Here is a 17,385-nt window from a genome sequence, read left to right as displayed (position 1 = left end):
CGCGGGAGCTGCGCAGGCTGCCCTGGAAAATGGCTTTCCGCGGGGGCAGCGGAGCGTGGGGAGCGGGTCTGGGCGCGGTGCTGCTGCTCGCCCTGTGCCCCCGCGCTGCGTCCGAGCCCGGCGCCGGGCGGGAGCACGGCGGGCGCGTGCGACGAGGCGGTGCCGGAGGGAGCCTCCACCCTGGCGTTCGTGTTTGATGTGACCGGCTCCATGTACGACGACCTGGTGCAAGTTATCGAGGGGGCATCCAAGATCTTGGAAACGTCGCTAAAAAGACCCAAGAGACCGCTTTACAACTTCGCGTTGGTGCCTTTCCACGATCCAGGTAGGGGGTTTCTCCCTGGAGGGTCTGGGAGGGGCCCGGGTCGAGGCAGGGGCGAGGTGTCTCCGCCGCCGTCTGCCAAAGCACGAAGCGCGGCACATGCCGAGGTGGGCGCGGGGGCGGGAAGGAGAGCCAGGGAGCAGGGGAGGTCCTCCTCAGGGCTGGCCTTCATAAAAGGTTGGGTTTCCTGCGCTTCCAGGGGACCGCAGCGTAAGCATTTTGTCACATCTTAGCCGTGCTTGCCGCACGGGTCACTCCGCTGCGGTAACTTGCCAGTAGCGAGTAACGTTTTCTGAATCCCCTCCCTGTCTCCGTGGAGACAAATACCAGTACCTTCTAAAAGCCTTCAGGATAAACTGAAGTGGACTATAAGTGCACTGCATGCACCAAAGAGTGGCTTAGGGCATCAAATACTCCTCTTAATTCTGAGCTGGAATAGCTTCAGTGACCTTCTCTGCTAGTAGAGAACACGTATACTAGTAACGAAGCAACTAAGTTTTTTTCAATGCCCTTCTATGGGAATACACTTACGAACATACATAATACAGTTGCACTTTTCCTCTGATCTTGTTGTTCCATGTTTACATTCAGAAACTTGCACTGAAATGATCCAGAAGCTTTACATGGTATGGTTTTTGGTTTGGGTTCTTATTTCTTTCCCTCATGCTACCTTTTTTTCTTTCTGCTGTTCATCGTGCATTCCTCTCTTTCAGCATCTGTTTTCTATTCCCTTCCTATCCCTTTTCTCTGGCTTTCTTCCTCTTTCCTTGTCAAATATCTTCTGGTGACTTGAAGAGGAAATAGGAACAGGATGCCCCAGGCTGGTGATGTGTGCTGTACTACGCAGTAAAAACTCCTTTTTAAAAAAAACAAAATAAAAAAATCAGAGACTGGTGGAAAAGCCCTTGAAAAATTACCTTTCTGATTCTAGTTTCCATGGAATATCTCACAACGTGATATTCCAGAAATCAATTCTTAAGAGTTCAATTTTTGCAGGGATATCATCAAATGAAAACAGACACCCCTTCTATTTCCCCCTAGTTATAGATACTTCTGCCTACAAGATATGTGTTTGCTATTGTTATAAATACCTGAAATCAAATGCTTGGAAAACTAGAGCAAAACTTGTCTTTGCAAATTTTGCTGTTTTGTTATCTATAAGCCTGTGTAGGTTCTCTGTTATTTTTCTTATAAAGAGTACATCATTGTGGTATCAGTGTCCTATCACAAAAGGGTCTGTTTATGTACCTTACCATTTTCAATGTTGGTGTCACTTTTTTTCTCTTCCCTCTTTTCTTCCCTCTTTACCTTTTTTTTTTTTTTCCCCCCTTTATGGATCAAACATGTATGGGACTTAAAAAGCATCAGGCCACAGAAGCAAGCAAGAAGGAAAAGATTTTGGTCAAGTATAGAGCCTAGAACTCTTTTATATCCTTTTGGAAAATCAAGCTGGTAGTTCTTCTTGGAGCTCTTTCACCTTGGATGGGACAGAAAATCAACATGATGGGTTGGGAGTGTTTTGTTTTTATTTTCTCTCCATAATCACACTTTATACATCTTCCCTTTCTGCTCACCAAAGTGATCCACTATAAGAATTGCTAGTTCTCTTTTTCAGAGGGCTTGGGTATCTACACCAAACATGAGAGCAAGAAGATGATCTTGAAAGGTGCACTTCTAGTTTGCGGGTTTGTGTGGATGGTCCTTTGTTCTTGTGCATCGTCAGTAGAAAGAAGTTCCAGCTTTTATGTGACGGGTAGTTCCAATGCTTAGCCTTCATCACAGGCCACTTGCAAATCCTTTGTTTCAATAGCTACTTTTTTCTTTCTCATCTCCACATGTTTTTTCTTCCTCATTCAGTTTTTCTTCTGTACGTTTTTTCCTTTTCATTCCTTTTCTCCCATCTCTCTGACCCTCTTGTTTCCACTGGCTCTCCAGGATCTTTGCTTCTGTTACAGACTGATTCTTTTAGTCATGCTTTTCCTGTACCGTCACCTTGCTCTGTATATACATCACTAGCAACAAATCCACTGCCACCTTCCTCTGCTTGATTCACATTCCCCCCCCCGACTTCTTGCTTCCTTGCCTCTTCCCCCATTCACTCTCTTTCCACAGGAGATCTCTTTCCTTGGCAAATGTTAGATTTCATTCAGTAGAGTAACTGAAACTTAAACCTGCAGAGAGCTGACCCATACAACAAAGAACTGCTGGCAAACATATATTGGTGTATCCTGTTACGTGTCTCTATATGGAAGTCCAATTTCCCTGCACGGCCAGAGGGGGCCTTACTTTTTAGCGTGATGGGTAACTTGTGAGGTCATAAAGCTGTGTGAAAGTGGAGAACGTGTAATTTTAAATGTAATTTTGTCTTAATTTCTGAAAACTATTTCTCTACGTCCTTCTTAGAGTTAGAAGGACACACCACAGTCCAGTGTCTTGAATTTTATGGATGTAGCAGTTGAGACTGCTGGTAATCTGGTGTCTTATATCTGATGATGACCAAGCCTAGGCATTTGAAAAAAAAATGCAAGAAATACTGTTGTGACCAGTTTTTCAACATATTTTTTGAATCTATAGAGAAGTAACTTTTCTCAAAAATCTAATAAAAATATTGCTTGCCTTGCATTTCACAGTGTCCAATACATTTACCTAGTGTTGTTCTTTCTGAAGACTGCTCAGCTAAATTGATGAGCATGAGATTATTTTTTTTTTTCCCCAAGTTGTCTGGTTATGTGCTCAACTGATAATTTTTCTTCAAAAAAGAGCTTTATATGTAGCTGCCCCACAGACAATTTTTTCTTCATGGAGGTACTGTGATCGATGACGCAAAATGGGACTCTACAAGGAGTGCAACATATAGTTGGATTTCAGCTCCAAGGAGCTTCTCTTTGTATAAAGCTGTCCTGATCCAGATACACTCTTTATTCATTGGTAATTACAATGTAAAGTTGGTGTGGATTTGGCTTTTAACTCCATTGGTTTCCTAATTTGCGTTGCACAGTGTATGCTGAACAGTGCCCCAGTCATTCACCTTGCAGTACTGCTTGATTAGTACTGATTAGTGAAACAGCTCAAGTGCTTTCTAAGCACCATAAAGCATTGTTGACAAGGAGAGTGCATTCACCAAAACCATACAAGAATCTGTCTTGGAAGAGTCCTTGACATCACACCAGGTACATCTGAATTATAAATAATTTGAGTTATTTAAAAATCTTCCTATATTCTACTGGACTACATTGTTACCAAAGTGCTGCATATTAATACTGCATTATGATATGCCAGCGCTTTGTGGTCTTTGATGGTAGATTTAAATGTAGTGTTATGACTACTGCAATGGTATTTTGCTCAGACTATGGTATTTTGGTAAAACAGTAATAATTAACAAGTATATTTTTTAGTATCAAACCTGAGGTTTTTGGCATAGAATTATGGCCTACAGAAAAAAAATTGTAATGGGTTTCACATTCCGATACTGCTGTACCATCTGGTGGTATGCTGAGATCTCCATTTTGAAAAAGCCTTTTGTTTTGGATTCCGCTTCATGTGTAAGCATGTGCAATGCTTTAACAGATTACAGGAATTTTTCTATTGTGGTTTTTCAATGCCTAAACATGATCACAGAAGTTTTGTAGATAGTGAAAAGGGCTGTTGACAAAGAAATCTCTTGCCAGACTTGTGTTCAATGGAAAAACTGTGTGTGTGTGTGGGGGGGGAGAGATTAAAAAAAAAAAAAAAATCCCAAATTAAGAAGAGTTGGCACAGGAAAATTTTGAATTGGAGCTAAAGCTTAAGATCAGCAAATGCTTTTGTAGTTGCGTGTTGTGGGTCCTGATCTCCTACTAACTAACTCCCATTGTATCCTGTGGAAATGGGATTGGACTCAGAATGTCTTTATTTAATATCTGTGGCCAGCTTTTCTATTTTTTCTTTATGCCATTAAGGAATTTTGGAATGGAAAATAAGCCTAAGAGGACAAATTCATCCCTACTATTTTTCTGTAAAGCTAACGGAATTATACCAGTAATAACTCTGACTCCGCGTGATTTAATCAAGCATTCCTTTAGTGTGAATGACTATTTTATAAACCAAAGTCCAGTAACTTATTTTAATTACAAGAAAAAATGAAGGGAATATATAACCTCTGGACTTCCTAGTGCACAGGATGATGATTGCCTGTTAATACTCTGCATGTCTACAAATCTCTGATATGAGCATCTCCCAACCCTTTTTCTTAAAAATCAGATGGGCAACATATTGCCTATGTGAGAAAAGGGAAAATGTTAATACTGCTTTGTTCAGATGGGAAAATAGTATTGAACTTAAGTCATCCACCTAGGGTCACATAGTAAATGTGTAGGAGAACTAGAAATACAATTTTTTTTTTTTTCTGCTTCATCCCACTCCTCTTTTTTTGAGAGTAAAGCTCTGATTATATCATGGAGTAAAGGCACATAATTATGTTTAACTTTATAACCTGGGGTCTCCTTTATTTAACAGACTTGCAGTGCTATATCCATAACTACGGTTAGGCTCCTGAGCCACATACTAGCTTGGAACAAGTTCAGAAGGTCATATGAAAGGTCTGAGAACTTTGGTTTTTGCAAGTTTGATAGTTTGGTGGGGTTTTTTTGTTTGTTTGGGGTTTTTTTTAGAAGTTATAATGAAGAAGAAATAATGGTTTTTCCAGAGGGGGAACATAAGAAATTAAAATTAGGCTATTAATGGAATTAAAATTTGTCATACTTCCTGATATAAAAAGTATTGTGGTTATACAAATGGATAATAAAGGGAGGTGGAAAGCTGTGTGCAGAAATGGAGCAGTATAAGCTTTCCTTTATGTGCTGACTTCTGCCTTGAAAAAGACACTTGTGAGTGATGAAGAAATTGTCCTCCGAGTATAGCGATAAAACCTCTACCCCTGCTCAGCTCATATTCTTCCTGTTTTTAATTCAACTGCTGTGGCTGCATGGCCGGCCTTCCCAATATGAGCCACCACTTTGTTGTTTCTGTATCTACAGGTAAACAGTATCACTGCCTCTTCACCACCCAGCAGGTTTCTTACATCAGACTCTCCTCATAGCTTTTCTCCAACACGTTGCCCTGCACTTAACCCTGTTGCATTCTTCTGTCACTTGAGGTCTTTGGCCTCAGGCTTTACTCTCAGATTTATGGGTGTCTATTAAAATCTTCAGGCAAAGGCTGAATGTATATAAATCAGTTGTCTGAAACCTTTTCCCATTCAGGAGAAGTTGAATGGTCCTTCTGGTATAGCCTGAAGAAGGTGGTCATTGTCTTCAGGATTCCCTCTGGTTCCTTTGCGGCGGGGAAGAAATGCTTCAAGACTTGGTATTAGTTTTATTAAAGAACAGGAACATGGCTGTGGAGAAACTGTAGGCAGTAGTTTTCAAAGCAGGGAGGGCAAGATTAAGGGAAATGCGGTATTTTGTACTGGTATCTGAGTTTGCCAGCACCACAGAAGTGGAGTTTGTACAAGGGATGGGGGCAGCACGAGAAAAGTCTGGGAGCTCCTGTGGTGTGCCATTCCCTTGCAGTTCTCGTTCTGGGGGGTCATGTAGACCTGTTAGTGTCATTGCATTTGTGGGTAAGTAATAGCACTTACTTGAGGTTGGTCTGTTATAAGCCATACTGTGGTGTGGTATAAACTTCCTTAGTACTTCGGTGGGTGACATTCAGCACTGTGTGAGTGTAGTACAATGGTTTTTAATTGAGTTTAGAGTACACTGTGATGGAACTAGGGGGTTAGAGAAGAGGCAGGGGGGAGGGATATTGCCAGTGTTTTACAGTATATCTTTTGCTTGAGAAAGGTTCAGTGGGTTGCTGCTGTGTGCATGTGTCCTGGACAGACCTCAAATTGATCTGTTGTATTCTGCAAACCACACAGCGAGATGCAAATGGGAAACTGCCCATTGAGAATCGATGACTCGGTGGATTCTGGGTAGGCCTGCTTGTCTTTGGGCAGTAGCTCCTCCTGTCCACATTCAGCAGGTCTCCTTACCTTCCTCGGTAGGTAAAACTGTTTGAAAGCTGTCTAATATCTGAACTAGACAAATTATTAGATTGGCAAGGAGCAATAAACTGCTTGCCAATGAAGTTCCCGTGGGCAAATGTTTTGCAAACACTGGGTACTTATCAAAATCCTATACTTTTTATAGGAAGGAAAGAGAAGAGTTGCCCCAACCCTGTTTCATAAGAGTAAGGTCAGAGGCAAAGAAAATTATTCTCTCCGCTTACTTCAAATAGTCTTCTTATTTTGAGACTTGAGTGGGTTTCATGTTATTCCCAAAATCCAAAGTGGGAAAAAAATGTGCTAACTTAACAAGTCCAATCTCCCTGTTCTGGTACAGTAGCTCTACTGATGCATCACAGAATATCAGGTTAAAGTTGTCACAGCTGATCTTTCAGAGTAGTGTCTTTGGTGGCCTCAGAAATTTCTGAAAATCCTATCTGAAAAACTCAAGGCTGTGTAAGGTTTTTTTGGGGTTTGATTTATTTTGGACTTCCTTAGATATATAGTGACGGCAATAATGAGTGCATGTCCAAGTTTCGAGTTTTTCTTTCATGTTTTAGGAGACGCAATGTAAATTTACAACTGTCCAGTGCTGTCTTGGTACATTTGAAGACAAATGATAACCAGAACTGGGCATAATAACTGTTGAATCTGCCCTTTTGTGCTGTAACTGTTGAAGTGTTACTATTACTTATTATTTCACTGTTGACAATTTCAGGAGGAAATACTCTGTTTCCTTAAGGCTCAAATACTGCCTCTTTATTGTTGTTACTACTAATAAGTTTTATTGTTACTGTCATTAGTTGAATGCCAATCACCAGTACTATGTAATAGTGAACAACTCCGAGTTAATAAGGATAAAGTCTAAAGCACCTACAGATATTTTCCATCTCTGTTGAGACTTCTATGATAACTGTACTGACCGTATGTGCAATGAGTGTTTTGAAACCTTATTGTTGTCCTTAATGGAGACATTGTGATATCTATAAAATCAATTCTATGTGATTACATGGCTGTTTTCTTGATCCTCTGGAAGGATTTATCTGGGGTCCTTCAAAAAGTAGCTGTTTATATAGATTACAGAAGACAGTATTGCCAGTGCCAGAAGCTTCAAAATCTTTGAGACAGGGCAGAAATGTAACATCATCCAAAAGCCTATTAGAACATCACTTACAACTTACTTTTCTACTGTCTTAACTCTGCCTGTCCAGCCCTGAAGGTATGTATAATGGTAAATTTTCCCACTGATTCTCGAATCTTTTTTGCAAGGGAAAGAATTTTATCCCTGTTTTTACTTGAAGATACAATGGAGATTGTCTTTTCCTTAGGAAAAAAGTGATAATGCCTCAAATATGTCATTCTCTTCTGCTTTGCATTATGAATTATTTTTCATGTCACGTTTGAAATTGTTGCCTACTGAACTTATACAGAAGCTGCTTGTTCTATTTTGTTTTGCTATCCACAGCTCCAAGTGGTAACAATTACGTGAAAAGCTCTGTACCTCATTAGTAATGCATCCCAGTGTTATTCTGTCCCAATAATTATTACTGATGTCATTTAGCAAATGAGGCTTGCTGTGTAGCAGTGTATGCCTGTTCTCTATAGCTTCTGGAGCTTACATAGAGGATACTTCACATGTTGCGTCCCAAACAGCAGTCACTATATTACAGTGCCGTTGCAAGCTCAACCATTAGGTATGCAACAATGTAGCAAATAATGGTACAGAGTTTTAAATTCCCTCCCAAATACAGTGGGTTTTAATGTGAGAGCTTTCTATCAGTTGCCTTAGAATCTTTACATTACTATTATCCCTCCATGCACCTGAAAACCACTTTCACTTCCCAGTATAGTAGGTTTTCCTTCATATCACCTACTACCATTGTGTTTTCTGAAGACTAGTAGATAGCAAAATGTAGACTTTGCTGGAGGATTGCACACCTTGCTGAGAAGGGAAGGGTGGTGTCTAGGTTCTGTAACTTCCACTCCAGATATGATTCTGTCTTTAGATCATTAGCCGTGAACTGAACTTGTTGAGAAGCCACTTGTCACTGTTCTCGGGGACATCAGTGTAGGCGTACATCACAAAACATGCATTTAAACAGCAGCACAAATCCACACAGTGACAGTATGAAGCTCTGGTTGGTCTTTCAGCTGCTGCTGTTCTGCACAAAAAGATTTGTCCCTGCTTTCCCATTAGAGACTGCTGCCCCATTATTTCTGTTACTTTAACTATTTGCTGATTGATCTCGAAGTAAATATAACACAATACTGAACCAGAAAGTGATCAAGCTGGTGCCAGTTAAACTGAAAAAAAAAACAGTGAACCCTTGCCACAGATAAAAAGTGGCTGCACAGCATATTTCACCATGTCCTGAATTACCCAAGCAGTGAATATGGTTTAATCCCTCTGAAATCCTGTGTGGAAGGAGGATCTGTTGAAGCTGTATTCTCTGCCTGCCTGGACAGCTGAGGACTGCGCTTTCTCCTCCTTGTGAAGCAGGGAATGATGGTTACTCTCATCTAAGATAGCAACATCTGATAACTGGGAGCAGTGGGGAGAAGGTAGATACCAACAGTGTAAGAGCTGAATTTGTAGTCTTCTGACTTCCTCCGTGCTCCTTCCCCTCTTCTTCCCCCCAGTTTCAATTTATTTCTCAAAAGTTGCAGTAGCTTATGTTTCCACACAAAGTCATGTGTAGAAGCCAAGTTAATCCTATTCATGGTAATAATTGTTTAACAGTAGGCCACATTGGCTACGAGTCTTGATGGGAGCTCTATGGTATGGAAAGAAAAGAGAAATTTCTGACGATGTATGCATCTACTGAATTGGTTTAAATGCCCACAAATCAAATTTCTAATGATTTATGAAAAGCAGATATTTGATGCAGATCCTCCAGTGCTTTTAAGCTATGACTAAGCTGTTCCTTCCAGAGATTGATATATTCTGTCTCTTTCTCATCTGGAGAAAACAGTTATTTTATGCGAATGCACAGTAATGAAATGAATAGACTTCTCACAAGTCTATGGGACCAGATGGGATCCATAATCATCATCATGATTATTGACTTAAACTAAAATCCTTTCAGTGATTTTATTCCTTTTATAAAGTTGAGTTATACTTGTAATTTACCTTTTGTCTTTTAATAGGTGTATTCCCTTAACATGTATTGATTTACGTGGATTCAACTGTATTTCAGGTAAAGATTTTCTGACAACTAAAAATAAAAATCTAATGTAGTGTTACTTTACTTGTATCTAGTAATTTTGTGAGTTTCTATAGTTAAAATAATAGAAAAAAAAAAAAAGAAAAAAAAAGAGGATACAGACGAGATTCACATTGCAGGATTAAATGCTTAAATCCAGGAGAACAATTCTGACAGCCTCCTCTCCAGTATGAGCTAGCCTCTGAAGTACTTACAATCAGCGCTTCCATTTTTTTCTCTTAGTTCCCCAGCTGCTGAAACCTAAGTTCACTCACAACACCATGGGCTGAACAGCTAAATGCCTGGTTTCTTCCTGCATTCAGCTGCCAATTCAGAGATGTGCAGAGTGAAACTCGGACTCCCCCCCAATCCCTGGAGGTGAGGAACCCATTGGGGGGCTCCAACAACAGCTGTCACCCACCTGCAGCCGCAGCATGAAGCCCGGCAGCTGTGTGCCCCTTTGCTGAGAAACAGAGGGGGATGGAGTGGAAGGGATGCTTTTGTCTTCTGTCTTTTGCATATTTTCCTCATGGGAAATCCATCCAGGTTGTGGCAGATGGTGTGAGTGTGATCACCTTGCCAGGGTTCAAATTGGTTGTATCGACTTGCTAGGGGAGTACTGGAATAGGGTCATTTTGTACCGCTCATGTTAGAGCTCTGCAAAAAAGGATGAGGTTACAGAACGGGAACGCTTTGGTGAAGAAGCCCTGAGTCCTGATCCCTGATTTTCCCTGCATTTTATCCCGAGCTCATTAATTTGTTAAGTGGAGTTGGAATTGTGGCCTATGTCATATTCCAGTGCTTAGTTGTAGGGCTGTCTGTCTGAGATGTAGACTCAGTTTTAAATCCCTCCTCTGCTCGATTCAACTAATCTGAAGTTTCCTGCCCCTGTCCTTATCACAAGGTTAAATGGACATTTCTTGTTCAGCTTTGGAAGAGAAAGGCTCATGTATTTTAGCCTGGAGAAAAGGAGGCTGAGGGGAGACCTCATCGCTCTCTACAACTACCTGAAAGGAGGTTGTAGCGAGGTGGGGGTCAGTCTCTTTTCCCAAGTAACAAGTGATAGGACAAGAGGAAATGGCCTCAAGTCGCACCAGGGAAGATTTAGATTGGACATGAGGAAAAAATTCTTTACTGAAAGAGTGGTGAAACATTGGAACAGGCTGCCCAGGGAAGTGGTTGAGTCACCATCCCTGGAAGTATTTAAAAGGATGTGTAGATGCGGCGCTTAGGGACATGGTTTAGTGGGCATGGTGGTGTTGGGTTGACGGTTAGACTCAATGATCTTAGAGGTCTTTTCCAACCTTAATGATTCTATAATTCTATGAATAAGGAGGCATGAATATTATATACATCTTTATCTCACTTTAACTGAGGCAATAGGTGTTCATTGTAAGTGAATTGTCAGTGAAATATACAGAGAGAAGTTGACAAGGAGGCTAACTAGAGAATAGTTGCCTCCTGAAATGCCAACCTTGCTCTTTTGAAGCGGCAATGCTAGAAGTTAACTGTGAAAAACAATGCCTTCTGTGGTGAGGAATTAATAGTGAATGCCTTTACTGAAGAGAGGAGCTTGAGTTCTCAGAGGAGAATGAAGGAAAAAAAACCCAAGAACTGAAGGCTGCTGAAACTGAGATTCTGTGATCCTTAATCCTTGCTCCATGTGCTGCACTACCATCCAGCAGTACCAGATTGATTTGGATCGGGTACGGGGACATGTTTGCATGCCTTTTGAAAGCTCTATATTGTGTGATACAGAGCTGGGCCATGTGTTAACTGCAGGAGGGTAAAACAATGCTTGTTCTTGTGTAGGGGAGCGTGGAGTGATGGAACTCCATTTGCTGGTACAAATGGTGCTTGAACTTTTCTTAACCAGTGGTGGGCAAAATGAGTTTATATTGGGTCGGTGCTTTGTTATGTGTTTGTGACATTCTTCATCCTGCTGTACCAGCTTGTTAGGAACCTCAGAGCTTTTTCTGTTATGCTGCGTGGACTTGAGGTATGTGTCTCTGTAGTCTTTCTGACTTGTGCTTTACGCTTTTTGTGTGCGTACTGGAGGCTGCTTGGAATTTATACTAGAGTGGATTCAATTCAGTCAGTTGAGGGTCTGGATAAGCTGGATTAAGGAGTATGGAAAAGGAGCAGATATTTCATTTAGTTAATGGATTTTGAATGTGGGCTAAAGAATGACAGGAGGAACCCTTTAGATGGAGAAAGCCTTCAGATGCCAGTTGGTATGTATTTTCCAATCAATTATTTGATTTTTGGCATATGCTGTGGGCTTTGGTTTTGAAGGAGCATACATCAGAGAAAATATTGGGAACATATGTTTTTCAGTTTGCAAATGGCAAAACAATTTCTCTGTTGAAAGAGACTGATGGTGTTACTTGATCAGCTCACCATGCCTTGATAATCAACAGTTTTCTTAGAAGAAATAGGATGGATTTAATGAAATGTGCTCTGGGCTGGCTGCTTCATATGCTTTCTTTACAACTGCCAGGGATAATGTGTTTTATCCCTCAATTACATTGTTGAATATAATTAATTTTTTATAACTATTACCAGAGTTTAGGATTTCCTGTTTTAGGTGTGTTGGTCTCGGATTTGATCTATGAGTTCATTCAGTTATGCCTGTTGTGAATTCTTGCTATGCAGTTGTTGTTGGGTGAACTCTGTGTCCAAGATTTGCATTTAGTATAGGGATAGTTTGCAATGTTATATTTTTAAGTAGGATCAGGGTGGTTTATGTCACACACATCCCTTGTGGTCTATGGTTAGGCTTCTCTTGTTGCTTTTTGAAGAACATGTGCAACCTATTCTTTGGTAACCGTAGATGTGAGCTGAGCTTTTCCCTGTTTTTGCCAGAGGAGAAGCACAATGACTTCATGTTCCTGAAGCACTTGAATGGGATCATGTTACGTCATGATACATGAAGCCACAGCACTGGGGATGGAATTCATTCCGTTTCACTTTAGGTACTTAATTGAAGAACCTCAGCTGAGAGACTAGCTACCCAAAGGCTCTTTCTGTAATTCACAAAAAGAAATTGGCACCTGTTATGGAGCAATTCATTGCTTGTGAATTTTTAAATACTCTTTGGAGGTCTCATTTCCTTTCACTGGCTGCAGAGGGAGCAAATGTTAGTTCAGTTGAAGCCTTGAATTTAGGAGGTATGAAGTCGAGTGAGAGGCTCTCTGCTTTCTGACTTTTTCCCGCTCTGGGGCTGACTGTCCAAATAATAGTCCCTGAGAATTATTTTTATACCGTTTGTCATCCTACCATATGGATACTGAGCGCTCAGATGAGCCTAGCCCATGTAGTGGAACAGGTTACGATGTCCTCCCTGGTTCTGGTCTGATCCCAGACCTTCAGCCCTGCTGAAGAACCTTCCCTGGTAGGGCATTTTGAGCTAAAACTGAGTAATGGTCAGAGGCAGCCTGTGCAGGCAGCTCCAGCATAAACGGAGGGACTTCTGCAGGTCCGCTTTGTGGAGGGTGTTGGTGGATGCCTAGTGATGTGGCTAATTAGAATGTCTTACACCTCATTTGCCCTTACCACAGGTTGTTAGCAGGATTTGAACCTTGGGTGTTCAGCAGAGACCCTTTCTGTGTAAGCTAAAGGAGTAATACTGGCAGCTACAAGACTGATAATCTTTGTGGGGATAAGCCACAAATGGGGGCTGTGATGCACATTGTTAATGTGTATTGCAAATATAAACAGGCTGTGTGTATTTATGAAGATATGTTAACTTATTGTTCTGTATCCCATGTACTCTTCCATCTTGATTTTCTTCAGCATCCTTGGTGCTCCTCTTCACAGAGACACTATGTGCAGTTTTCCAACTCTGCTCAAGTTGTAGCCCTTTTCCTAAAATATACTTACCCACAGATTTCAGTCTGCAAAACATTACTGGTAGAACGTATGCATATTTGAAAATGACATGTTCCCAGACACCAAGCCAACAAGCTGCATACATCACATGCAACAAAAGATAATTGAAAGTGTTGAATTTATTTTCAGTAATGTATCCCTGTTAGCAGTTTCATATGTTTGCTCTGGAATAGTGGCTTCCATAACATGTGCTCTTGGTAATACAATAGTTAGTGTGTGATATTAGGTACAATGAATCAAGCGCGTAAGTGTTCATACCCTGTGTATAACATAATGAGACTCCCAAAATAAACTTGGATGTGTGAGCTTTGTGCAGAGAGAATTTTAAACTATTCTTTTGAGGTGCCTGCACAAGCCGGCTCTTGTGGAAGACAGCTGGCCCCCTCACGGTGCAGAGCCTGTTGCAGAATTGCAGTTGAGAGGAGTGAGCTTTATCTCTATATTTCACTGCTTCAGTGTTTTCACGGGAGCTGTAGTGCTTCCTTCCTCTGCTGTTTTTTCCCAGCCATAGGACTACAAAATATGAAGACAGCTTTAAAAGACAATTTCATGTAGCCTGATAAATAGTAGAGCCAAATTCACAATATCAACTTTATAACTATAGGATAAATTACAACCAGTAGAGCTTTTCTGCAATGAGATGTAACCAAAAGCAGAATGGGACCCCAGGTTTTCAGGCTGGAAAAACCCTGCTGAAGTGGAATGAGTGGGGGGTGGGTTTGCATAATTAAATGAAAATAAAGGAATGTCTTGTGTTGCTGTAGTCCCAGCTAAATGTCTGGTCTGTTTGCTCAGGATAGCAGCTCTAATCTATGACTATAGGTTACTGCTGGATTCCTGCCATCTTGTTTAAATTAGATTCATAGCCTGGGGGGTGGGGGGTGTATGCAGGAAGCCATTGTAACTTTCATGCTTTGGACACCAGTGTATTTTCATGAGCTGAAGTTAAGTGTCTCTGGGGATGCTGAATATCACTGAAACATTTCCTGAGTTCTCTTAAGCTGTACAATGGTATGTCCGAGTCTGTTTTCCAAAGGACAGAGCTTTTTGTTTAGTTAGTGAGGTCTTAGTTAGTTCACTGAACTAGTATGCTTTTGCACTTACAGTTTATTGAGGAACAGAAGAAGAGAAAAGCTGAGCAGGAAAAATGAAGTCCTCTGCTTTAGAACAGCTAGGAATACCGCGGTTTCTCTTATGCCCCTATATTAATTTATATTTCTATTTACTAAAATCCTCAAGAGACTGTGACTTTACAACTACTGTGTCAGAGCTAGTTTTTTAGGCTGTAAATAGGTGAAATGGTTAGGCAAGCACATGGTTTTAAATAAAAGAGCAATAGCTGGAGCACACGGGTAGAGAGTCTATGATTGCTGCCAACCTTTGGGCAAATCATTTGCATTGTGGCACTTCCTTTCCATTTTATGTTACTTAGCTTGTACAGCACCAACACAATAGTAGCGTGGTTTTAATTAGAGATCTTTAGCATCACTGTGCACACATTAACTACTGTCTTTTACCAGAGTTTGAGTACCAGAAGTACTGCTAGCCCCCAGCAAGTGGCACAGGCAAAGCCAAGCCCCAGCGTAGCCCCTGGTAGGCTGCTGAAGCAAGACATGGTGTGCACTGGTTGGGATAACACTTTGACTGCTTCCCTACAGCATTCGCAGAACATAACATGGTGCTTAGGCAGTGGTGCTTGTCCAGGAGTGTTGCCTCCTGATTTAACAACATATTACTTAAAAACCTACATCTTGGTGTCTTAGGGCATTTCAGATAAGTGTGTTTTTTTGGTGTTTTGGGATTTTTTTTTTTTGTTTTGTTCACGTCTTCCCCCTTTAAATTTTACATAGCTGAATCAAAGCACAGGGAATTCATGTGACTTACTCCTGAGTCACAGTCCTCTGTGTTAACCACAAACCACTTATTTGTCCCTGAAATGTTTACTCCTTTTCCTTTCTTTCCTAATCTGTCGGACTCCCACATCTTTTTATCTTTTTCGTCTCTGCCTTCAGCCCATCCCTTCCTCAAAGTTTCCATTGACCCTTTTCCCTCAGAGGTTCAGTGTCCCTTCTTAGCACTCCCCTCCTTTATCTCAAGACTTTTTGGCGGTCTGGAGTATCTTTTGCATATACAGACTGTATCCTGGTGATGAAATGTGGTGCTGCTACAGGCAACGTATTCTTGCTCTGAAAGAAGTGCTGCGTTAGCCACAAATAGGTTTGTGCAGGAGATGATGGAGAAATCTTTCACTTGCTGCTTTCCGTGTGTCTGATGGCTGATGTTTGCCTTAGCATGAATAAGGGTGGTAGCAGGGACATGTATCATTCTTACTTTGCATATTGGCCATGTGAGCGAGTATGTTTCTAGAGTTTGTTCTGGGTCTGAATTGGACCAACGGACTCTAATATTTTGTTCTGTGAAACTTTGTCTGAATCTGTGGACGTACGTTTTCTTAAAGGTGTAGCTGTATAGGACGAAAAAATTACTGCTCTGCGCTGCTATCTGCTTCCCTCTTCTCTGAGGGAACTGCTTGTTAAGCTCTGCTGAAAGTCTTTGAGCTTGCTAGCTTGATTAGAAGGAGTGTGCATGGACCACTTTGCTGCTCAGCGGAGGAGGTGATGGTTTGTGTTAGGACAGTTCTGGAGAGCAGGGCTGGCAGTTTGTTTGGCTGGTATAGCGGCAGTGGGAAGGGAATGAGTGTCCTTAGTGCTAGGGAACTGAATTGAACTGGAAAGATTGAGTTATGCAGGATCTGCGTGTGTGCGAATCTAGACAGTCTCTGTGAATGCTGACAATGGGAGAAAAAATGCGGCTGCTTTGTGTGTCAAGCTTTGTTCTAAATATTACTGTTGTGCTCATGCTTAGGGTGTGAAAAGTGGAGATCAGGTCATTGCAGCCCTTTTCCCACCCTTGAAAGTGTAATTGAATATCGTTCTGTTACCTGAAGTGAACCATGGTATATGAAGATAAAAATAATGCGTGTTGGCTAAATTGCATTTTAAAGAATTTGGCAATTTTATCACTTCAAGCAAATCTTTTAAGCTCCTGGTGGTTCGGCATAGCCACCTATATTGATACATACCCATGTCTTTTCTTTTAGAGGGAAGGCGCAGAAATACTCCACAGTGTAGAGGTGTGTGGTAGCTTATGGAAATGGAGCTCTAGCTTAGCAAGTGGTATGAGAGAATGAATTTGTTTCAGTAAAGGGCATGTGGGAAGCAACTTAAGAGATGTTGTTGCATGCCTACTTCAAGGGGATGAGTCTTGTTTTGTAAAGAGTATGGTTTGAGATGAAACAAGCAAACAAGAAAAGCCTTAAATAACTGAAGCATGTTTTGAATTAACTCTTTAACTTGCGTAAAGCTTGTTTAGAGGCAGATTTGAAGTGCATAAAACCTTTCAAACTTTAGAAATTTTGGCTGTGGATATTTATGTGATGACTCATGAGGTTTAACAAGGCCAAGTGCAAGGTCCTGCACCTGGGTCGGGGCAACCCCTGGTATCAATACAGGCTGGGGGATGAAGGGATTGAGAGCAGCCCTGCCGAGAAGGACTTGGGGGTACTGGTGGATGAAAAGCTGGACATGAGCCAGCAATGTGTGCTTGCAGCCCAGAAGGCCAATTGTATCCTGGGCTGCATCAAAAGCAGCGTGGCCAGCAGGTTGAGGGAGGTGACTCTGCCCCTCTACTCTGCTCTGGTGAGACCCCACCTGGAGCACTGCATCCAGCTCTGGAGCCCTCAGCATAAGAAAGACACGAACCTGTTGGAGCGGGTCCAGAAGAGGGCCACAAAAATGATCAGGGGGATGGAACACCTCTCCTATGAAGAAAGGCTGAGAGAGTTGGGGTTGTTCAGCCTAGAGAAGAGAAGGCTTTGGGGAGACCTTATTGCAGCCTATCAGCACTTAAAGGGGGCTTATAAAAAAGATGGCGGCAGACTTTTT

General features: G+C 41.5%; 1 protein-coding gene across 1 annotated transcript in view; it reads left to right on the top strand.

Annotated features, from left to right (window-relative positions):
- HMCN1 (hemicentin 1) overlaps positions 1-17,385 on the top strand; it is a 209,654-nt gene that overhangs the window by 483 nt on the left and 191,786 nt on the right. The window contains exon 2 of the mRNA XM_009275892.2: positions 17-325. Coding sequence (XP_009274167.1) covers positions 17-325 — 309 coding nt within the window. The remainder of the gene's footprint in view (positions 1-16; positions 326-17,385) is intronic.

Source organism: Aptenodytes forsteri, unplaced genomic scaffold, assembly GCF_000699145.1.
Source record: "Aptenodytes forsteri isolate BGI_AS27 unplaced genomic scaffold, ASM69914v1 Scaffold289, whole genome shotgun sequence".
NCBI lineage: Eukaryota > Metazoa > Chordata > Aves > Sphenisciformes > Spheniscidae > Aptenodytes > Aptenodytes forsteri.
Note: the sequence above shows the minus strand (reverse complement) of the source record. Positions and strands in the feature narration are given on the sequence as shown.